The following is a 24,101-nucleotide window of genomic DNA, read 5'->3' as shown; positions in this document are numbered from 1 at the left end:
ATCCACATTAGTGAACACACGTGGAGACGCACCATCCACATTAAGTGAACACGCGTGGAGATGCACCATCCACATTAGTGAACACGTGTGGAGATGCACCATCCACATTAGTGAACACGCGTGGAGATGCGCCGTCCACATTAGTGAACACGCGTGGAGATGCGCCGTCCACCCGAGCGCTGCTGCACCACAGAAAGCAATCGCACACGAGGTCACGGAGGGGCCGGTGAGCCAGCAGCAGCATGTCCCTGCATGATGTGCAGGTCACCACCCTACAAAACTGGTTCATTTTACGTTTCTGCATCTCCTTCCGTCTCCCAGAGCGGGGAACAGCCTCCGGTCCTCAGTGCCGGGTGTGATGGGCCACCCACAGCCCGCAGGCGCTCGCATGGTTCCTTAGAGGTTAGAGAAAGCGGGCAGGTCTGGAGCTGTCACCAACACCGAGATGCCTAACGGCGCCGGCGATGGTGCCAAGCCCCCAGGACACGAACTAGTACCTCCTTGTGTGCGAGTCTGCTGAACACCGACTCCATGGCCGGATGTGTCAGGCTGCTGCCCTGATATGACTGAGATAAGAGAACAAAGTCTGAGATCTCAACACGTTTTATTATATTGGCCGGAATGCTCTAAATTCATGAAAGCTTTTGAGAAAATCTTCAGTTCCCAACCCCTTAAAAAAGTGTTGAACCAGCAAAAAAGGAAAAAGGGAAGTAATGATCGGGACAGATACAGCCTCCGCCCCCAGGCCCCGCCCCGATGAGGCCTGAGGGCAGAGGTGGAAGCCCACACGTCAGGTCTCACAGCGAACAGAACCCAGAACCGAACAGAACCCAGAACCGAGGGCGTGGGTCGGTGCCTCGCTCATCCCCGCAGGCCATTTCAGCTCCTAGGTGCGGCTACACATTTCACATGCATCGTGGGACGGGGAGACGTTATGTTTACCCCCCACATGGGTCAGGCTACAGGTTTTCTAAGTACTGTGTGTGGCACTAGAAACTTCATGCTGTATCAAGTCAGTATCAGGTTAAGCTACTAGACTAGAATATAATAGATAGACGTTTACCGAAAACCAATATAAAATCTGGCCCAGAAAGACCAGAACAGAAATATGCCATTTTCTTGATTTAAGATGGTCAAAAGTATGTTTTTAAAAAGCCCCGCACACGGTGCGTGTGCAGGAAGCTTTCTGCGTGCCGACGGCACGTGACCTCTGGCTGACGCTCTAGGAAGGTTGGGACACAGCTCCGCAGCGCACATGGAAATGGACTCTGACAGGCAGTTTCTTGGGTTTAGGAAGGACCGGATTCCAGGAAGAACTTCAGAGGGACGGACAGCAATTCTAGGGTCAGAGCCAGGAGGACGGAAGACTTCGGGGACGCTTCTCAGCTTCTTCTGGACTTTGAATGTTGAATAAGCCACTGAAGTGTGATATCTACAGACGGAGGGAAAAGGCGCTAAGACACTGAAGTGAAGAAACGAAACACCAGAGAGAAGATCGAAAACGCAGCTAACTCAGCACACTCTGGGCCGCCTGGCACAAGAAACAGTGGCTCTCTGAGTGGATTGTAAGTGATAGGAAGTGGCTGAGGCAGAGGGGCGGGGTGGGGGGTGGCCCCCTCACTGCTAAAGCTAGTTCTCCCCCTCCCCCTTTTGCATCTGGGCTGGGTCCTCCCCCTCCCCTTTTGCCGGGAGGAGGGGAGAAGATTCTGCTGGGCTCCATGGAGTATTTTGCAACATCCATGACCTTTACCACTAAATGCATTACCCCCACCCCCTCGGCTGTGACAACCAATAGTATCGCCAAGCACTGCCACATGTGTCCCAGGGAGCCAAACGGGCCTCAGCTGAGAACCACAGGGCTAAAGGGAGCCAGGCGGCCTCAGCTGAGAACCACAGGGCTAAAGGGAGCCAGGCGGCCTCGAATGCCATTCTAAGGCACCAAGAAATGGGGGATTTACTCCCAAGGCTATAGCGAGGTATTGGGGATCATAAGCAGGGAAACGGCAGCAGTTTATTGAGTCAGATCAATAGCGGCAGGAGGCCGCCGCGGAGGGCTGCCAGCACAGAGCTGTCCATGGGGACAGGAGAGCCATGGAGCCGCAGCAAAGCCAGGCTGTGGGGGTGGAGAGGAGGCAAATGAGAAGCATGAGAACCACTGATGGGCTGCCTCCCGCACGCCCCCTACTGGGTTCGGGCATCCAGCCTCCTGAATTGAAAGAACAAACTGTTCCCAGCCACCCAGGGCGTGGGGCTTGGCTGTGGCGGGCTTAGGAAAGCAGGACAGGCTTGAAGTAGGAAAGGGTATTGGGGGTCATCCCTCCAGCAGAGGGAACAGGGCAGTACTGGGCTGGCCCGTCAATGGAAACAGGTTTAGGACCCATTCCTGTGAAGTCTTATTTCCAGGAGCCATTTTGCTACAGGGCACATCTGGGTGCGGGTTCTGTGAAAGTTACCACTAGTGGACCCCCACGGGGATGGCGCCCACTCTCTTCCTGAGCCACAGCCACAGCCACAGCCACAGCACTGTGTAAAGAGGCCACTTACACAGAAGGGGACAGTCAACAGAAATACCATTAGATGCCCCTTCCGGGGTAACCCTTTCTTCCAGAAACACCCGCCCTTCTTACCTATATTATCCTTTTCTTTGCAAGAAATTGAATAGCAGCAAATTTCTCTATCCTGAATAGCAGACAGGTTCCTGTAAGAAGCAGGATTAAGAGCCTGAACTTAAACAGCTGTCACACTTACCGCTCCGCTCCGTTCTGCTTGTCTTTGTTTGTCACTGAGCTGAAGGATCACTACAGGGACTCACTCTCTGTGGCCAGTGCCTCTCCCTGGCCACGGCTAGGCCACACTGAGTGGTGCAGCAAAGCCACACAAAGTGGTGAGTGAACGGACAGGACAACTTCCAACAGGGCAGTACCCGCCCCCACTCATGCGTAAAACATACATTTTCTCAATGAGCTGTTTCTCGTCCAAGGCGTTGGGAAGGTCTCTCTTGTTTCCGAGGACCAGCACCTTTAAAAGAAAGGAGATTCCGGGTGAACAGGACAGGAAATGCCATCTGTGTGGGTGCAATGAGAATGCGACCACCCGCCGGAGAGGAACGCCTTCTGTGTAACCGGCGGCCTCGCCCACTCAGCTCATCACTCAAATCGCGTTAATTTTACTCCCACCACGTAGAGGCCTTTACATCATGGGCTGCCAACTTCTACTTAAACGGTGCCGCCTGTACGTGTGCCGCCTGCTGCTGCTTCACAAATCTTTGCCAAAATGTGATCTTAACCACCAAGGGCGGAGGAACAATTTCTAACCATTTTTTATCTGTAAGCTACTAATTATGTGAACGTGTAAGTGAGCTTTTAAAATTCAGGACCCAGCCTATAGAGTGTCTCGTGTGGATATGCCGAGACGATGGGTAAGTCTGGGGGCAGGATGAACACGCTGAGGCTGCTCCGGAGTAAATTGCTCTGAAAAGAGGGAAAGGGCAGAGACAGGCTTCCCACCGTCCCGCCCTCCCGCCCCCCCCCTTCCCTCCCAGACCTGCCCTTCCCGCCTCCCAGAAGCAAAGGGCAGGGGCACATATGACATACTTGGTGCCGTCCACACGCTAAGTCAGTGTTTCCTAAGAGCGTGAAGCTCTGGCACGTGCTAACAAAGGGCGCCCCATGTCTACCTGGTCACACCCACTCCTTTCCTTAATAACCCCCCCCCCCCCCCCCCCCCGCGTGGACACTCACGGAGTCCCTCGTAGGTCCTAGAGTCTTATTCACACAAAGGCCGAGGCAGAGAGCAGGGCGCTGGGAGCTCTCAAGAGGGTGCGACACCACAGGGGCCGGGAGCCCAGCCGAACCTCAGTGCACTTGGTCAGCCGCCTTCCCTTCCTGGCTCTCCCCCTCCTCACCCCCGCTGAAGTCCTCCCGGCTCTCCCCCTCCTCACCCCTGCTGAAGTCCTCCCGGCTCTCAGGCCGGACGGCCTGTCTCTCTGATGCTACGTCACGGGCGTCTGTGACCAGCTGTTGGTTCTGGGCTTGCCTGGTCTTCGCCCCCTTCCTACATTTAGGAGCTCTCCCACCTTTTGACACCCCCCCCCCCAATAAAGCTGCTGCTTCTGTAGCTTTCCTTCCCAGCATTCCTCTCTGCTGGAGCAGGGACCCACGGCCAAGGGCAGCCCCGACCCGACCGCAGAGCCAGAGGCAGAAAGCAGGAGGGCGGCCCAGGCTGCGGGAAGGGCAGCGGCCTCCTGCTCGGTAACTGGGAGCCTCCCGGGGCCGAGGGAGGACGACCTGACTCAGGCGTACACCTGGCTTCTGCTGTGGGAGGAAAAGAGCAGCTTCAAAGGCCGACAGACACGGACTCAAAACCTGGCCGTGCGACATGCCAGCGGCCAGGCCACCCGAGCGCTGACCGGCGTGTTTAGGGCGGGTCACACCACGCGCAGTGGCTGTGAGGGCAACTCAGGTGCTACACCCCGAGTCTGACACCCACGGACCCGCGTGAGGCTGCAGCGGGTCCTCTGCCAACACCTCCACCAACGGCCTCGGCCAGGAAGCAGGGAGGCCCCACACCTTCCCTCCTAGCCCACGGCCACCTCCCTCTCCGCACAGCCATTTGCCAGGGCAACCTCCACCGCTTCCCACCGCTGCTCCTATGGCCCCTCCTGCCACCTCAACCTGTTCTTAGGCTGAAGCCAGAAGGATCCAAACCATCTGATCTTTCAAGGCTGAGGTGGCTCCGGCTGCACAGGGTTTCAATAAAGGACCAGGGAGGAGAAGAAACGGCACAGCGCCCGGGACACGGCAGGCGCTCAGGCAACGTAAGCTCCGGCTTTAACAGACGGCACGGCGCTGCCCTCGCCCGTAGAACGCTAGCGTACAGTAGCGAAGGGATGACAGCAAGCGTCATACTCACTGGAATCCCCTGCAGCTGTGGTTTATCTAGAAGATTATGGAGTTCGTTGCGGGAGGCTTCTATCTTTTCTCGATCTGCAGCATCTATCATGTAACTTAAAACACACAGTGATCTCAATATGCCATATTCTCTGATGGTCACAATTTACATACAGATTTTTACCGTTAACATTTACACTATTGAAACTGTTCATCAAAATAAAGCCCGGGGGGGGGGGGATGGGGAGAGATGGGAAAGGGTACAGGGGGATACGTGGTGATGGGGGAAAAATAAAACCCTAGATAAAAAGCTCAGCACCCCAAAATACTTTTAAATAGACCGTCTTAGGAGTTAATACATGATAGTAACAGAATTATATTCCTTAGCACAGAGATGCATAAACAAAAACATAAGACTCTCATTCTATGATTGGGTATTTTAAAGTCTCGTGTTAATGAATTACCCTAAGAAACTTCTAAGAACAACTATTACTACTGAAAATAAAAACATCACTTTTCCTTGAAACCTAAATTGACTTGTTCCCTTTCCCCCCCATTGGCCCCTCACCCCGCCCCCGCCCCCTAAATGGGCTTTTAGAAGCGGCTTACACGATGGCATTGACCCCTCTGCAGTACCGCTCCCACATGCTCCGGAACCGCGGCTGCCCGCCTATGTCCCAGATCTGCAAGCAAGACAGACACTCTCAACACGGACACTTCAGATCACGTGTGCGCGCGGGAGGGCAAGACCAGGCAGACACGCTCATTTCCACAACGAGCCACATCCCTCCGAAAAACCTGAGCTCCAGCAAGCTCTGCATCTCAAGTTCCTGGGGCCCCTTGTACACTTGAAGTTCACATTGAAAATGTCACACTAAACCTAACAAGTTCTGCTGAGCAAAGATTTAGTTTTCTATGCAATGATTGTTTTGCCTGTTTACCAATAAAGTTCCAATATTGAAAATACAGTAGTCCTCCCATATCTGCAGGGAATATGTTCTGAGACCCCCAGTGGATGCCTGAAACCACGGATAGTATCGAACTCTTTGTTTTTCCTATATGTACATGTCTATGCTGACTGTAATTTGTAATTCAGGCACAGTCAGATGAACAACAATAACTGATAATAAAACAGAACAATGGTAACAATTATAAGTGACTGAAGGGGAGGCAGCGTATACAGTGTGGATACGCCAGACAAAGGAACAATTCGTGACCCGCGTGGGACAGAGTGGGTGGCACAAATTGAAGCTTATGAACTGTTTATTTCTGGAATTTCCCATTAATATTGTCAGCGACTGACAGTGGGTAGCTGAAGCAGCAGATAAGATACGTGCATATACTGTATATCCCTTTGACACAACACTTTTAGAATCTCCAGAATTACGCATCATCCAGATTTGAATGCCAAGACAGAAACGGTTGATGCAGAATCTATGAATGTTTAACTGTCTGACTGGGTATATACATGAATGCCTAATTGTTCTTAATAATTCCGTAAATAACAGGCAACCTTCCTACCCAGGTGTTTTTCTTACATACGTTAATTTACCGTACGAAAGCCCACCCCCAATAATGCCAGTGTTGGGCCTACTATCCCAGATGGTGGGCGCCTGAGGGCCTCGCTATGGCATTTATCCTCAAAAGGCTTCCAGCTTAGCTGCAGGCCCTGGGAACACCATGAAGAGCATCTGCATGAGCAGCGAGGAGCTGCCTCAGATGAGCTACATGAGGAGCGGAGTGACCAGCGTCCGTGAGCCCCCGAACTGGGGAAAGGCCACAAGGGCCAGGCCATGGGAGCCAACTCCCATGAGGCACTGAACCAGCCAAACCAAACCCCCAACTAAAACGCGGCCCACAGTTCAGGCTCAAGCTGATTCTGAAAACAAAATTATGTTGAATTAGTAAACTTTCCCATTTTTATAGTTCCAATTTTAAGTCTTAGAAGTAAAGAAAGGGAAAACTGGTTACCATATTTGCTGCCCCAAATATACTAAATTACCAATATTATAAGAGAGGACCATTTCCTACAGACAACTGTTCAGCAAAGAACTGATAACACGTTCCACATCCTCTGAAGAGGAGAGTTTGTCCCCAGGACCACCCACACCCCAAGAGCAGCGCTGCCAGCGCTGCTGGTGCTCTGCGGGCACTCGCCCTGCAGCTCTGAGAACGAGAGAAAGGACATTCTTACACCCTGGGCACAGGCCGCTCGTCAGCTCAGAACTGCAAACACTCACGTAAAAAGTCAACCAAGAGGAAATCCCTGCTGCACCTGCTGCCGACCTGAACGGAGGGGCAGGGGTGACGTACCTTTATGGTGACGTTGCCTTTGGTCACCTTCCGCATGTTGAAGCCCACGGTGGGGATCATGTCCTCGCTGAACTGCCCTGACTGCGGAAGAGAAGACCGGCGTTAGAACAGCACTCCCGCCTCAGCCAGCGCCGCCCCAGTGAGGAGCTCCCTTCAGGTGGGAACCGGCCTCACGGCCCCAAGTCTTTCTTTCTTTCTTTCCTTCTTTTTTAAAAAATATATTTTATTGATTTTTTACAGAGAGGAAGGGAGAGGGATAGAGAGTCAGAAACATCGATGAGCGAGAAACATCGACCAGCTGCCTCCTGCACATCCCCCACTGGGGATGTGCCCGCAGCCAAGGTACACGCCCTTGACCAGAATCGAACCTGGGACCCTTGAGTCCGTAGGCCGAGGCTCTATCCACTGAGCCAAACCGGTTAGGGCTCTTTCTTTATAAATATATTTTTATTGACTTCAGAGAGGAAGAGAGAGGGAGAGATAGAAACATCAATGATGAGAGAGAATCATGGATCGGCTGCCTCCTGCATGCCCCCCCACTGGGGATCGAGCCTGCAACCTGGGAATGTGCCCTGACCAGAATCGAACCCAGGACTCTTGAGTCTGCAGGCTGATGCTCTATTCAATGAGCCAAATCAGCTAGGGCCCTAATTCTTTCTTTATACATATACTAGTGGCCCGGTGCATGAAATTCATGCACATTAAAAGGGAATTAATTAGAGGAAATATTTTAATATTGCTATTTGCCCTTTCTCTATAATAGAAGTGTCGGAGATGAAAGAAAATTAGTAAAATGTATATAAAAATCTCCCTCCTGTCAGAGTCTGGGGTGGGCCGTGGGACCCAGAGTCAAGTCCCCACCCACCCCTGCGCACCTCGAAATCGCGTGAGACCCAGACCTGGCCAGCCCCACCCCCGTCAAGCCCTGCAGGGCGGGAGGGCGCAGCCTCAGATCCCCCAGCTCCAACACGGGGGGCGTGGCCTCAGGTCCCCCGGCCCTGGCGCGAGGACCATGTGCACATTAGCTCTTTTTATATAGGATTTTCGTTTATTTCAGAGAGGAAGGAAGAGGGATAGAGAGTAGAAACATCAATAAGAGAGAATCATGGATTGGCTACCTCCTGCACGCCCCCACTGGGATCAAGCCCACAATCTGGGCATGTGTCCTGATTGGGAATTTAACCATGACCTCCTGGTTCACAGGTTGATGCGCAACCACTGAGCCACACTGGCTGGCCTACCAGTACTCATTTTCCTAGTTGTTAGCATGATGATGCCTTATAGTCTCGAATATGTGGACTTTCTGGTAATAATATTGCTCTTATATACTGGGGATCGAGGGTAGGGCAAAAGTAGGTTTAGAGTTGTTTGTATGGAAAATACAATCCTATATAATAAAGAGGTAATATGCAAATTGACCAGCATACCCTCACAAAGATGGCTGCCTACAACCAGGCTGGCAGGGGGGCTAGTGAGGGACAACCAAATGACTGAACCAGCAGGCTGCATGGGGATTCATTATACTGTACCACTTAGACAGCAGCCCTGGCTGTTGAGTGTTGTCCCAGGCACCTAAAGGTCACTGGTTTGATTCCAGGTCAGGGCACATGTCTGGTTTCAGGCTCGATCCCCAGTAGGGGACATGCAGGAGGCAGGTGATCGATGTTTCTCACATCAATATTTCTCTCTCCCTCTAAATGCAATAAAAAATACTAAAAGAAAACATTAAGAGCCATAAATATTAACAATACTGAAAACAGAAAATCCATAGAAGAAAATCATAGAACCAAAAGCTGATTCTCTAAACCACCGTGCGTGGCCCCCAAAGAGGAGCACACAAGCTGACCGCACTCTGCACAGAGAGCAGGTGCCAAGATGCCACGGCCACCGGCACCTCCAAGCGAGAACGACCGGGGAGCCAGCTCGCTCTACACCTCACGCCCTAACCCCGGGAGACAGGACGCCCGCGGGAAGTGAGCGGACTCACTCGGATGCCTCACTGTCACCCCTTAACCACTTCTGCTTCCCGATCGGCTCCACTTCTCTGCGGGAAGTCAGACAGAGCGGCTTTCTGGGCTGGGAAGAGCCTAACTGGTGATGAACATCTCACACGATCCCCGCGTCTGCCTCATCCTACTTCCCGGGAAACAGCGTCACTGCTCCCGGACGCTGCACGCCCACTGGTGGCCACTCAGGCCTGCAATGAAAACGCCAGAGACACCACCGAGAAGCTACCCAGAACCTGCCTCGTAGTTTAGACTTGAACCCACGACTGCTACTGCTGCTCAGAACCTTCAAGTGTCAGGAGTGAAAGATCCTCCACATGTCACCCAGGATCCAGCACGTCATGCCAGGTGACAGCACGCACGGCTGGTCCCTGCTCTCCTCTCTACCTGGAGGATGAAGGAAGCTGCCAGCACCCCCCCTCCCCACGTGAACCAGACAGGCAGTCCTCCCGCCTCGCCTTAGAGACTAGGCTAGGAATCCGCCACAGCAGTAGTGGAAGCAGGAGAATGTCTGTGAACACGGCGGGGGTCAGCCCTGGAGGAAGCGAGCTGCTCCCCATCAGAATCCACTGAACCTGGGGTCGTTTATTAGACTGTGCTGCCTGCTTGGAGCATTTTTCAGCCTCATGGGTTTGCAACCTCACCCACAGTGAAGTGAATGGTGTTATGCTGCTACCATCACTGTTATTATTAACTAGAGGCCAGGATTTGCAACCTCATCCCCACCGCTAACAACATCATGTGGATTGCTTTGTGCTCCCCCACACTGTGCTTACTAGCACTGTTTACTTTTTAAAATATTAAAGTTACTAATTCCCCAACATCAATTAAGATGGGACTTTATGCCACCTTTAGCTCTGTTCACACAGCTGTAACACCTGCTTCCACGCCGGCCAGCTCCTCTGGCAGCAGGGGCGTGAGCAGAAAATGCCACCGCGGACCACGTTCTCTGTCACGGCCAAGTCCCACCTCTGGCTTCCCTGGGTGTCTCTGAAGAAACACTCGGCATCCATTAGCCCATCAGCGCGACCAGCACTGCTTCACACTGAAGCTCAGCTCTTCAATGATGGGCAGTCCGGAAATACTGAGTCACTGTACACTGCTCAGGTTCCAAACGGCAGAGCCTTCTTGATGCTAACATCATCATTTATTCAGTAGCTGCCTATACCCCCTCTTGTTACCCCTGGCGGGGAGCTTGGCAGGCATTTGGAGCCCAGGAAGAGCAGGAGCAACAAGGATGTTTTCCAGTTAAATGCGACCACTGCAGCAAGACGACGTCACTGTTATTCGCTAGGATACGTGTCACTGACGTAGACTATCCTATATAATAAAACCCTAATATGCAAATCGACCAAACAGCAGAATGACCGGTCGCTATGTTGTGTACTGACCACCAGGGGGTAGACTCTCAATGCAGGAGCTGCCCCCTGGTGGTCAGTACGCTCCCACAGGGGGAGAGCCGCTCAGCCACAAGCTGGGCTCATGGCTGGCGAGCACAGCGGCGGTGGCGGGAACCTCTCCTGCCTCTGCGGAAGCGGTAAGGAGCGGCGGCAAGGAGCAGCAAGCCCAGTGGAAAGGAGCAGTGAGCAGGTGGACGGTAAGGAGTGAGGGGTCCCTGACTGCGAGAGGGAGCAGGCCAGGCTGAGGAATCCGCCCCCCCCCCCGCCAGTGCACGGATTTCATGCACCGGGCCTCTAGTTAATAATAATAGTGATGGTAGCAGCACAACATTGTTCACTTTACTGACCTCATTTTATAGAAAAGGAAGCTTGAGGTCAAGGTCCCAAGGTCACACACAGCTAAATAATGGCCTAACTGGGATTTGAACCCAGGTGTCAACTTCAAAGCCCCAGTGCCACTTTCTACGCAGTGGAATGCTCCAGGCGCTTAGGGTGTTGGTGATAGGAAGCAAGGGTCACTATTTGTGCAGAAGCTTGAAGTGAACGTTAGCTTGTTCAACAGCAACAACAAAATACAACTCAATGGTCAACTGGGAGGTTGCAAATAAATGCGAGGCTCGTAGTCTACAGGGGTAGTCGCCAACCTTTCAGGCCTCACGGGCCACCAGTGGTCCTTGGACGAATGGTTGGTGACCACTGCTACAGCATGTGCAGTAAAATGCCAACTCAGAGCAACCAGTCTCTTCTAGCCAAGCCCAAACTAGCACCTACAAGCAAATTTACCTCCAGGAAGACACACCAAACAAACAGCAACCTTTGCAGCAGGCTGCCCCAGACATCCCAGCACACCTGTAGTGGATATGGCCAAGGGCTGTCTGTGATTTTAGTTCCTTTCTCCCTGTGGCAGAAGCCCTTATCCAGAATCAGGGCCTGGTCCCGAATGCCCGGTCCCTGTCCTGGGACTCAGGAACCTGCCATTCCCTGGGAGCGGAACCCCCACTCGCTGCTCACTTGAGTGCGGGGGGGGGGGGGGGGGAGGGGCATCTCACCCCCATCTAACTGGAGCACATGCTCCCAGCCCTAATCCCTGAACGTCACATCACCCACAGCGGTAACTTGGATTGAAATCCAAGTCCTAGGACCTCTGAGATGCAAAACACCTGGCAAAAACTCTGGTCTAGACCAGTGGTTGGCAAACTGCGGCTCTCGAGCCACATGCGGCTCTTTGGCCCCTTAAGTATGACTCTTCCACAAAATACTGACTTCTGCGCATGGGCCATGAAGTTTCTGAAGTCTGGTAGCAACCATCTCAGGTGGAAATTACAGTTTAACTTGAACCCTGTTTGGCTTATGTACTATTTGCTTTGTTTGACAATGGACAGGGTATTTTGATTTTCTGAATTATATAAATCATCCCATTCGATTAAACGCCTTATTGATTGTAATGTGAGTATCCCATGGGTTGTGGTCATACTGGTCTTAGAAAGCACATTTTCCTTTACCTGGGAAGGACAGCACACTTATCCCAAGGTCAGAGGGCTCTAGACCCAAAACAGTAATTTAGATAACATGCTGCTTCTGCTTCTGTAAACTGCTTTTTGCAAACCAGGTTCCTCATTCCAGGCCGAGGGCTCTAGATAATGTGTTTGACCCCGAGACCCAAAACTATAATTAACATGCTTAATTCTGCTTCTGTAAACTGCTTTTTTGCAAACCAGGTTCCTCATTCCAAACCCTGGGATGTAATCAATACCTTTGTGATTTTTGCCTATATAACCTGGAGCTGCGACCATCTTGTTACTATGAGACTTGGGGAATGGCCCCTCATAGTCCCGGATTGCAATAAATGTGACTCTTTAATTCGACTTCTTGAGGTGTCCTTCTGTGATTCACGGGGTACATTACAACATTTCAATCGCACTGTACATGGGAAGAGCCACACTCAAGGGGCCAAAGAACCGCATGTGGCTTGCGAGCCACAGTTTGCCGACCACGGGTCTAGACCATCTTTTAAAATGCAAGTTTCTGGGAGGAAATCCTTATTGAAAGGAAAAAACAAAACAAACCTTAGCCACCTTAGCAAACAAATTAACTAATTTCAACTGTTAAGTCATTGACTGCTAGACAAGTCTTAGGGTCACCTGCTTTTGGCGTTTTATTGCATAAAGTCTGTAAAATGAATTTGGGACTATTGATGTAATGTCTTGTGCTTTGTTGAACGTGTGTTTCTTAAAACAGAATGTTTAAAATCTGTAATAATAAAAGCATAATATGCTAATTAGACCGGACATCATTCCGGAGGAAGCCAGGGCCGGAGGGAAGCCAGTGCCGGCGGGAAGCCAGTGCCGGCAGCCAGGGGAAGGAAGGCGTACTCTTGCATGAATTTTGTGCATCGGGCCTCTAGTATGATCCTAAAAATCAATCTAAGGAATGCTGGTTGTTTGCCTTTTTTTGTTATTGAAAATTGAGGTTTCTAAGAGTTAAGAATTCTAATTAAATTGGAAAGGAATTGTATGGTTTTGGTAATAGAATGTATAAGGTGTGGAAATACATTTTGAAGGAAAAAAAGTGAATTGTTCTGAAACTGGTTGTTTCTGCCCTAGCTGGTTTGGCTCAGTGGATAGAGCATTGGCTTGTGGACTCAAGGGTCCCAGGTTCGATTCCGGTCAAGGGCACATGCTCAGGTTGCGGGCTCGATCCCTAGTGTGGGGTGTGCACGAGGCAGCCAATCAATGATTCTCTCTCATCATGGATGTTTCTATCTCTCCCTCTCCCTTCCTCTCTGAAATCAATAAAAATAATTAAAAAAAATAAAACTGGTTGTTTCTGAATGGGTAAAAAGGTGTGTGAAAGTTGTAGGAAGGTTAGTGAAAGCTATAGCTTGGTAAAGAGAAATCTTGAAAGAAGTTATATAAGTGTGCAGGCTAGTAAGCCAGGACAAGCAGAATAGGGAAACTGAGAGTTCAACAGCAGCCTGCAGCCTAAATCCCATCTTCCCTAAACCAAGGACACGTCATAGTAAATGACTTGCACTATCATTCCTCAGGAGCAAGGGCAAGTAGCTTAACCCGCCAGGGGCCTAGCAATGGACAATCAATCGTAGGTGGGACTCGCCCCCGGGCGACCTCTCCCCCTCGCATACGGCTGGTCATGTGGTTCGGACCCCCTGACCTCTCCTCCCTGGAGATAAGGTCTAGGCCTCAGTTGGATTCCAGCTCCAGGCCCAGAAAAGCAGCAAAACCAGCCACTGCGACGTCAGGGCCAGCGGCACTGAATGATGTCCTCCCGGCCCCAGTGCCGGCCAATCACCAGTGGAGACCACAACCCTGAACGCACACACCTGGAGGGCTGTGAAGATTCTATAAGAGCTTTCCCTGGGCCCCCCCTAACACCTCCGCCCTCAACACCCTTAGGAAGGCCCTAGCTCAGTGGTTCTCAACCTTCTGGCCCTTTAAATATAGTTCCTCATGTTGTGACCCAACCATAAAATTATTTTTGTTGCTACTTCATAACTAATGTTGCTACTGTGATGAATCGTCATGTAAATATCTGAGATGCAGGATGGTCTTAGGCGACCCCTGTGAAAGGGTCGTTCCACCGCCAAAGGATTTGCAACCCACAGGTTGAGAACCGCTGCCCTAGCTGGTTTGGCTCAGTGGACAGAGCATTCGCCCGAGGCCTGAAGGGTCCAGGGTTGGATCCCAGGTCAAGGGCATGCATCTCAATTGCAGGCTGATTGTTAGGCCCTGGTTGGGGTGCGTGCAGGAGGCAACCAATCCATGTGTTTCTCTCACATCAATGTTTCTCTCTCTGTCTCTCCCCCTCCCTCCCACGCTCTCTAAAAGTCAATGGAAAAATATCCTTGGGTGAGGATTTAAAAAAATACGAACGAACAAACAAAAAGGCAACCCTGAGGATGGAGGACCCAGTGCTCGCTCCCTCCCTCTCCATTTCCCTCCCTCCCCCTCCCTGCCCCAGGCACGGTACCATCAGCTTCCTCACTCCCAGCGCCAAAGGCCCTCCTAAGCCCATTTCTTCTGGGAATTACTTTTTATACCTGTGACTTACCCAATAAATGTCCTCTGACAAAATACAGTAGCTGTCAGAAGCGACCTTTGTGGTCACTACCTTAAGAACGCCACATGCGGGAGGTCCCGCCGCTTCCTGTCCGTGTCGCGGTGCTGCCTGAGCACTCACACTCACACTCACACTCACACTCACAGCGGACCTAGCGTGTGGGTCTGTGAGCAGACACCCAACCGCCCACCCGGAATACGAAGACTGAGCCCCACACTTTGTCTTTTCAGCCGCACGGTGCAGTGACCAGTAATGTAGCCTGACAAGGAAGGAAAAGGATACTCTGAACCCAACTCTCACATGTTCCCCCCGCACCTCAGAAAGTCCCAGAGCAGCTGTCCCGATGCCAGGCACTGTCTCGGGCTCACACTTCCCTCTGAGCAGAAAGACACGACACGAAGCCAGAAACAGGCCTCTTCAATCAGAGCAAAAGCTCCAGGGTTGCGGGTGAGTGAGCCCGGGATTCTGCCTCAGTCAGGCCGCCTGGAGGCCTGGTTAGGACCACAGAGGGCAGCCTGCGCTCTGGGCACAATGAGCACCCGCACCACAGGGAAACCAAGTCAGCTCGGGCAGGCGAGGAGCAGAGAGCAGCCACTGAGTCCTGCGCACAAAACGCTGCCGAGCAATCAGCAGCAGGGAGGCAGGCTGAGCCCAGCAAGCTGGGAAGAGAACACCCCACAACCCGTTCTTTCCGGGAGAAACCAGGCTGGTTTTCAACGACTTGTCTCACTACATCTACTGCAGCTCCTGCTCCGCCTGAGGGTAAAGACATGCATTGATGGCATTTTAATGCACAGTTTGGGTCACTCTGTATTCAAATTCAGCATCAATGCCCTCCCCGGCAGCATCCCGGCAGCATTAACTGCAGAGTACATGCTGCCCCACAACCCCTTTCTCTTCTAAGCCCATCCCCCGGCTCTACCCCACATCCGCTACTTGTTGATCAAAAAATCATATTCCCTGCCACTCACTCAAATCCTTAAAAAGGTCTTAGACTACAAATTCCTTTTGCCCTGCACCTGACTCAACTGCTAACTTGTACCCATTCTACTTCTACAATAACACTCGTCTTCCCGTCAGTCCTGACCCTCCCTCTGTCTCTCAGCCAGACAGACCTTTGTAATAACCTTGTAATCGATTCCCTTCCCCACAGGCTCTGCACTGCAGCTAAACCCACCCTTTGAAAGCACAGGTCTCCCTTCAGCCCCTGCATGATGACCTGCAGTGGCTCCCCATGCCTGCAGACCCCGGCTAGCCGTGGCCTTGTGGGGACGGATTCCATCGACTTCTCCAGCCTTTCGTTTTCTCCTTCATCCAACACAATTTCTTGCCCTCAACTATGTCTTTTTATTTTTTTAAAGGTAGCCCCTGACCCCTTTCGCCCTTTTTTGGGGGGGTGGGGGGTGGGAGGAGGTAAGAGAGATAGAAACATCATCAATCAGATGCCTCCTGCATGCCACTTACTGGGGATGGAGCCCGAAACCCAGGCATTGAGCCCACAACCAGGGCATGGGCCTTGACTTGGAATCAAACCTGTGACCTGTCAGTACATGGGATGACACTCAAACAACTGAGCCACACCTGCTAGGGCATGAATAAATTTTTATAATTATAAACGATACTCAAGTCATACAATTTAAAAAATTCATACACTATAGCTTCAAAAATGGTCTACTTGGCAGACTTTCTTAGACTCTGATTTCATAAAGAATATTTTTTTAACTCCCTACACCATGCCAAAACAGCAGATCACATGGAAATATGTCAGAATTCTGGAAGATAAACTCCTAATGCAATCCACCAGTAAGTTTAAAACTAATCAGACTGTGATAGCTAAAGGAAATGAGGTTTATTTATATGGCTTGATTGCAAAGTTTACTTCTTAAAAGATTAAATGCAGAATCAGAGCAATCCTATCTAATAAAAGAGTAATATGCAAATTGACCATCACTCCAACACACAAGATGGCCGCCCCCATGAGGACACAAGATGGTCAGCAGGGGAGGGCAGTTGGGGGTGACCAGGCCTGCAGGGGAGGGCAGTTGGGGGGGGGGGGAATCAGGCCTGCAGGGGAGGGCAGTTAGGGGCGACCAGGCTGGCAAGGGAGGGAAGTTAAGGGTGACTGGGCCAGCAGGGGAGGGCAGCTGGGGGCGATCGGGCTGGCAGGGGAGCATTTAGGCATCAATCAGGCTGGCAAGAGAGTGGTTAGGGGCAATCAGGCAGGCAGGCAGGCAAGCGGTTGGGAGCCAGCAATCCTGGGTTGTGAGAGGGTGCAAGCTGGGCTGAGAAACACCTCCCACCCCCCATCCCCCCGTGCACAAATTATGTGCACCGGGCCTCTAGTTTATATATATAAAAGCCTAAGCAACCAGTTGATCAACCTGTTACTATGACGTGTACTGACCACCAGGGGGCAGATGCTCAACGCAGGAGCTGCCCCCGGTGGTCAGTGCGCTCCCACAGGGGAAGCGCTGCTCAGCGAGCTTACCAAGAAGCAGCAATGGCTCCTCCCTGGCCGCCTGCTGCTTTGCACACTACTACATCCCTTGGGGGGTGTCGGACTGCCGATCCCTGCATCTCTCAAGGGGTCCCGGATTGCAAGAGGGCACAGGCCAGGCTGAGGGACCCCACTGGTGCACGTGCACTGGGCCTCTAGTTATCTAATGAGATACTTTTAAAATACTGCTGCTGTATTTCACTTTATCAACAAACTAAATATGTTTTGCCCTAAAAATACCAAAGGACAAAGTTCTTAACTGAAGTCCAACTTTATATATAAATCTGTTCAGAAGACCTTCTTAGCGGGAATGCGTTTTCTGCAAAGTGGCCATCTGATATGAAATAGACTCACATCCTTTGACCCCAGCCATGCCAACTCTGGCACCCATCCTCAGGAAATGCAGACTGAATTGATGTACAACCGCAAAACCCCAGATACCAACGTCCAATAATGAGGAAATGATCAAATATATTGTGATATATCCACAAGAGGTGCCGTAACAAATTATGAAGGCATTCAAAACAGCTTTACTCTCTTCTAAAATTTATAGGGACCCACAAAAGACCCAACTTGTCAAAGAAGTTCTGAGAAAAAAGAACAAAGCAGGAGACATCACATTTCCTGATTTCAAGCTATACTATAAAGCTATAGTCATCAAAACAGTAATCTGGCATAAAAATAGGCAAACAGACCATGGAACAGACTCGAGCCCAGAAATAAACCCAAGCATGTGCGGCCAACTAATACTTGACAAGGGAGCCAAGAACACGGTCTCTTCAATAAGTGATGCTGTGATAAGTGTATATTCATCATATGTGTATTCACATGTAAAAGAATGAAGCCCATGTTTCACACCGCTCACAAAAATGAACTTAAAATGGATTAAAGCTTTAAATGTAAGCTTGAAGTCATAAAACGCTGTAAGAAAACAGAAATAAAGCTCCTTGATATGAATCTGGGTGACAGTTTTTGGATATGATACCCAAAGCACCAGCAACAGAATAACAAATTACCCAGGGGGACTACATCCAGCTAAAAGCTCTGCACAGCACAGGAAACCGTCCACAGAGTGAAGAGACAACTTACGGAATGGTGAAAAGTATTTGCAAACCACGTATCTCATGAGGGATTAATACCCCAAATATTAAAAGAACTCATACAACTCAACAGCAAAACAAAACAAAACAACCCAACAGCTAATAAGGCAATTAAAAACAGGCAAGCCTGGCTGGTGTGGCTCAGTGGTTGAGCATGGACTTATGAACCAGGGGATCACAGTTTGATTCCTGGTCAGGGCACATGTCCGGGTTTCGGGCTCGATCCCCAGTGGGGGGCGTGCAGGAGGCAGCCGATCCATGATTCTATCTCATCATTGATGTTTCTCTCTCTCCCCCTTCCTCTCCAAAACCAATAAAAATATACTTAGACAGTTCTCCAAAGACATATGAAAGGCCAACAGATACATGAACAGCTGCTTAACATCACTAGTCATTAAGGAAATGCAAATTAAAACCACAATGAGATATCGATACTCAACCTGTTAGAATGGCCATCATCAAAAAGACAAGAAATAACTAATGCTGGCTTGGATGTGGAGAAAAGGGAACCTCTGTGCTCTGTTGGTGGGATTGTAAACCGGTACAGCCACTATGGGAAACAGTATGGAGGATCCTCAAAAAATTCCAAATAAAAGTACCATATGATCTAGATATTCCACTTCTGGGAAAAGACCCAAAGGAATGCAAACTAAGTTATAATAAAGACACCGCACCCCCACGCTCTTAGCAGCATTAGTTACGGTAGCCGAGACATGGAAACCACCTAAGTGTTCTACTGATGGGTGAGTGCACAGAGAAGTGTGGTACATACAGAATGACCATTACTCAGCCACAAACAATGAAGACAGCCTCCCATTTGTGACAACATGGATGGACCTTGAGCGCATTTCGCCGAATGAAATGTCAGACAGAGAAAGACAAATACTGGAAGATCTCACTAAATCTGAAAAACAAAACAAAACAAACAAACCCCCCCAAAACACATAGAAAAAAAAGATGAGACTTGTGGTTACCAGATGCAGAGGGTGGGAGGAGGGAGAATTGGAGGAAGGTGGTCAAAGGCACAAACCTCCATCTACAGGGTAAGTCGTGGGTATGTGATTCATATACAACATAATGACACCAGCCAACACTGCTCTTGCTGAGGGAAAGCCTGAGAGTTCTCATCATAAGGAGAACTTTTTTCCTTTTCTTTCTTCCTTTTATTGTTCTAATAGAGGCCCGGTGCACGGATTCGTGCACCGATGGGGTCCCTCGGCCTGGCCTGCACCCTCTCGCAATCTGGGACCCCTCAGGGAATGTTGGACTGCTGGTTTTGGTCTGATCCCTGCAGGTCAGGCCGAGGGACTGCACTGGTGCACGAATCCGTGCACTGGGCCTTTAATGTGCATATAAGATCTTTGGTTAATCTCTTTCTGCCTTCCCCCTTACCCCTTCCCTCTGAGATTCATCAGTCTGCTCTATGTTTCCATGCCTGTGCGTCGAGTGTCTGCCCCCTGGTGGTCAGTGCGCATCATAGCTACGGGTCGAATGGCTGGATGGTTGCTTAGGCTTTTATAGATAGATAAGAGAACATGTTAGCTGAACCCAAAGTGGTAACCATTTCACAATGCATGTAAATGAAACTATCATGCTGTATGCCTTAAACTTATACAGCGATGCCTGTCAATTATTTCTCAGTAAGACTGGAAAAAAATAAACAGTGCCTAAGAAATGGAAAAAGTGGTTTTAGATGTAGAAAAATGCACACACTGTAACTAAAAGAAAACAAGTCAGGATACACACATGAAAGATGGTATCATCTCAAAACATAAAAAGGGCGTTTCGATGCACACATTTACAAAAGACAAAAGAAACTACTCTGAAATGTTGACAGTAGTCAGCCTTGGATGGTGGGGACAGGTGGTGTCTTTTACAAAACTTAACCTATAACATTTTGGTAGATCCTGTTAAACATTTCTTAGCAACTATCCTATGACCCATCTAAAGCCTCCGTTAAAAATAATGATTGCTCAACATACATTACACATATAGGGCACATGACGTATTACGCAATAACTGCCAGAACATTCAGCAACGGGCAGTCTCGTCCCCAGCACCATTCAGAGCGTTACAGACCAGAGGTGTCTCTTTTCCAATGTCTGAGACAAGAGAACACCATGTGCATCAAGCGCCTCTACACGAACAGTAGGTAAAATGACGGCATTTCAGTTTTAAAACCACAGGAATACGCATTCTAGGAGCGAAACTCTCTGTAGGTAAACATTTCAGAATGAACCAACTCCTATATATTAGTATGTCATCTTCACAAGCCATTTGAGTAAGTTAAATAACATCTATTATATTTTTTAAACTTTTAAGACAGAAATACAGCCAAATTTTAATTTGATGTTTACAAAAGATTGATTTTTACCCAAAGAAATTTGCCTTCACCTGAAGCTTTTCATATTTGAGAAGGTACTTGTTGAATTTGAGTAAAAGTGATGCAGTGCTCAACACATATGTATTTTTGAGCCTATAATACAAACATTTATACAAAATACAAAAGACATAAAATTGATTTTTTCAAAAAAGATAATGCAAAATTTACTATTTTGGACACACTTTCTATCTAAAATTCTGTAAAATCACCATTAATTACTAACTCTTTCCTCGCCATCAATATAGTCTATGTCCGTGGTCGGCAAACTGCGGCTCGCGAGCCACATGCGGCTCTTTGGCCCCTTGAGTGTGGCTCTTCCTAAGCCTTAGGAGTACCTTAAGTTAATAACAACGTACCTACCTATATAGTTTAAGTTTAAAAAATTTGGCTCTCAAAAGAAATTTCAATCATTGTACTGTTGATATTTGGCTCTGTTGACTAATGAGTTTGCCGACCACTGGTCTATGTGAATCACAGATTAGGTTCGAGTCTGAGGTTTAAAAAGAAAAAGCATGTCATTTATGGAGGTTTCATTTTTCTCCCAGCATCTTAGCCAACAGTCAATAGTCTAATCTATAATAATAAAAGCATAATATGCAAATCGACCAAACAGCAGAATGACGGTCCAGACGACCACACTATGACACCCGCTGGTGCCAGGCCAGCCAAGGCAGGTGTGATGCAATTGGTTGGGGGCCTGGCCATCGCCCCATGACCTCCCTGCACAGGGAGGCCCAGGCCACCAGCTGGTGGGCGATTAATCCGGTGGCTCCATGATGGTCCCAAAGAGGGAGGCCCAGGCCACCCACCTACAGGCTGCGGTGGGTGGGCGGGGCCTCCCTCAGAGGTGGTGGTGGTGGGGTTGATGGTAAGCCCCTGCCAGGTGGGTGGGGCCTACCTCTTTGGGGCAATCCATGGCAGGGCTCCCAGACTGTGAGAGGGCTCAGGCCGGGCAGAGGGACTCCCCACCCCCCCTTGCAGTGCACGAATTTAGTGCAACCGGGCCTCAAGTGTTAAAATAACAGTGGAACCACTGGTGCATTCTGAGTTCAACAGCTTTCCAGAAGTTTTGTTGTTGTTAAAAATAATATAATTTTTTAAATGGGGGTGGGAGGGATGTGATGTAATGGGATTACCTGCCTCACTCCATAAATCCACTACTGCAGCCCACAGCTGGACACACAGATTCAGAGAAGGAAATGACCCCAGGTAATTCCCTTCTCAATGTTTCTGCACTAAAGGGCTGCACCCACGACCAGTAAAACTCACAGTCACCATCGACCTAGCGCCTTCCGTGGGCAGCATGATGCTAGTCACGTCACGCACGTCATTTCATTACCCCTCAGAGCAACTCTGTAAGAAACATAGTATTGCCGACGCTCCATCCACTGAGCCAAACCAGTTCGGGCAAGAACATATTATTATCTCCACTTAGCAGGTGAGAACGCAACGACCGAGAGGACACCAGGCTGCAGAGAGGCAGAGCCAGGTGCAAACCCAGGGCTGCCTGACTTCACAGGCACGCTTTCTTTTAAGCTGCGCTGTTGAGTCCCTCGAAGATTGGCTAAAGTTTTGTTGAGATTTCCCAAACATAACTACTGCCCTGCAACAAACACACTGCTTGTAGCCATACACCTATCTACACTATAAATTAATTCAGTCTTGTCAAAAGGATAGGCTGTACAAGGAGACTCCAAGTCTTAAATACAGGACTATCACAGAATGTCCCGTTAACTGAGCTCATAGCCACCCAGGCTGACCTTCCCCGCAGCACATTAAAGTATATAAAGTCCTGCCCTAGCTGGTTTGGCTCAGTGGGTAGAGCTTCAGCCTGCGGACTAAAGGGTCCTGGGTTCGATTCCAGTCAAGGGCACATGCCCTGGTTGTGGGCTTGATCCCCAGTGGGGAGTGTGCAGGAGGTAGCCAATCCATGATTCTCTCTCATCATTGATGTTTCTCTCTCTCTTCCTTCCTCTCTGAAATCAATAAAAATATGTTTAAAGAAATAAAGTATATTCAGGTCCTAACAGGGAGAGTTGGTCCGAAGTTGTCCTCATTAATTTTAGTGGTATTAGAGACACATTCCACCCTGCTGCACCTGTTGAAACATAGTCATCTCAAGGGGGGAAAATGATAGTACAGCAAGAGGCCAATAGGTGAGCTTGTTTATACCGATATGCAACATTCTTCAAAGGAAACTTGGACTTGTGCTTAAGCCTTCCCTCCAGTCTTACTCATCCTCGCTCCATTAGTGCGAGGACTCACAGCCCCATGTCGCCAGTTTTCTCCAATCAGGGAGCCGCGTTTGCATCACTCCTGCAGCCAAACCAGTTGGGCAGCCAGCCTCCCAGTAAGCGAGGGCTCCGGCTGTCATCCCAGAGGTGGAAGGCGCGCGGCCATCTCTAGAGTCATTCCCGACTCGGCCCGAGGGGGACAAGCCCGTGCGGGCGGGCGCGGCGAAGACTGAGTCACGGCAGCTCGTGGGCTCTAAATAAAGACCGACGAGGCCCCTCCTCTCTTATTTCTTCCCGCAACCGGCCAAACCCCGGAATCGGAGAATCGCCCTGGCACGCAGTCGCCCCCGAGTCCACGCCGCGCTGAACAGGGGTTCCCGGGGCGACTCCCCTCCAGACACCCAGCCCCGGGCCTGGCATCAGCTGGGTCCCCGCCCAGTGCCTTCCCTCCTCGGGGAAGCGACGCCCCCACACCCTGTGGGTCCAGGTAGCTAACTTTCTGCAGGTCCGTCGCGCCTCCCCCCCGCGCCCCGCTTGAGGACAGGAACCCTGAAAAGCAGAGCCGAAGGAGGGGGCACAGGGGCCGAGCTGCGCGCACAGAGCCACGGGGAGCGCGCCCCGGGCGCTCGGTCCCGAGCGGCGCCCGGACGGAGCCTGTCGATTCTCCTGCTTCTCACGGGCCGGCGGGCTCGCCAAGTCCCACCCTCCGGGACAGTGGCAGGCCGGGGCGAACCCCTGGGCCGCTCCCCCCCAAGACAGCCCCCGGGGAACCCCGACCCCCCCAGGCGCTGTCACGACCCGACGAGCCCAAGTCCGCCCTCCCCGCGCCCCGACCGCAGCGCCCCGCACGCGGGACGCCCCCGACCGCCCCCCGCGCGGCCGCCGGCGGCCCGACCCGGCCCCGGGCGGAGGGCGGCCCGGGCGGCGCTCACCGCGATGACATTGACGAAGGTGGTCTTGCCCGAGTACTGCAGCCCCACGAGCGTCAGCTCCATCTCCTCCTTCCAGAAGAGCGAGCGGAACCAGTCCAGCAGGCGGGAGATGAGCGCCAGCATGGCGGCGGCGGGCGCGGGGCGGGCGGCGGCGGCTTCCACGCGAGCGGGCCTCGGCCCCGACCCCCCAACGGCTGCGGGCCCCGGGCGACGCGGGCGGACGGACGCGGGCGGCGGCGGCGGCCGAGCCAGGAAGCCGAGCGGGTCATA

The 24,101-nt window shown here is 50.9% G+C and overlaps 1 protein-coding gene across 1 annotated transcript; it reads right to left on the bottom strand.

The window, feature by feature from the left end:
• Window positions 1-587: 587 nt before the first annotated feature.
• Window positions 588-24,101, bottom strand: ARL8B (ADP ribosylation factor like GTPase 8B). Its single transcript, XM_059664580.1, has 7 exons — window positions 23,832-24,101; window positions 7,203-7,283; window positions 5,499-5,572; window positions 4,912-5,005; window positions 2,951-3,018; window positions 2,628-2,698; window positions 588-1,432 (listed from the first exon to the last, which is right to left on the bottom strand). Exons 1-7 carry the CDS (start codon window positions 23,952-23,954, stop codon window positions 1,383-1,385), a joined length of 561 nt encoding a protein of 186 aa, XP_059520563.1. The 5' UTR covers window positions 23,955-24,101; the 3' UTR covers window positions 588-1,382.

This window comes from Myotis daubentonii, chromosome 14, assembly GCF_963259705.1.
Source record: "Myotis daubentonii chromosome 14, mMyoDau2.1, whole genome shotgun sequence".
Taxonomy (NCBI): domain Eukaryota; kingdom Metazoa; phylum Chordata; class Mammalia; order Chiroptera; family Vespertilionidae; genus Myotis; species Myotis daubentonii.
This window is presented reverse-complemented; position numbering and strand designations above follow the sequence as displayed.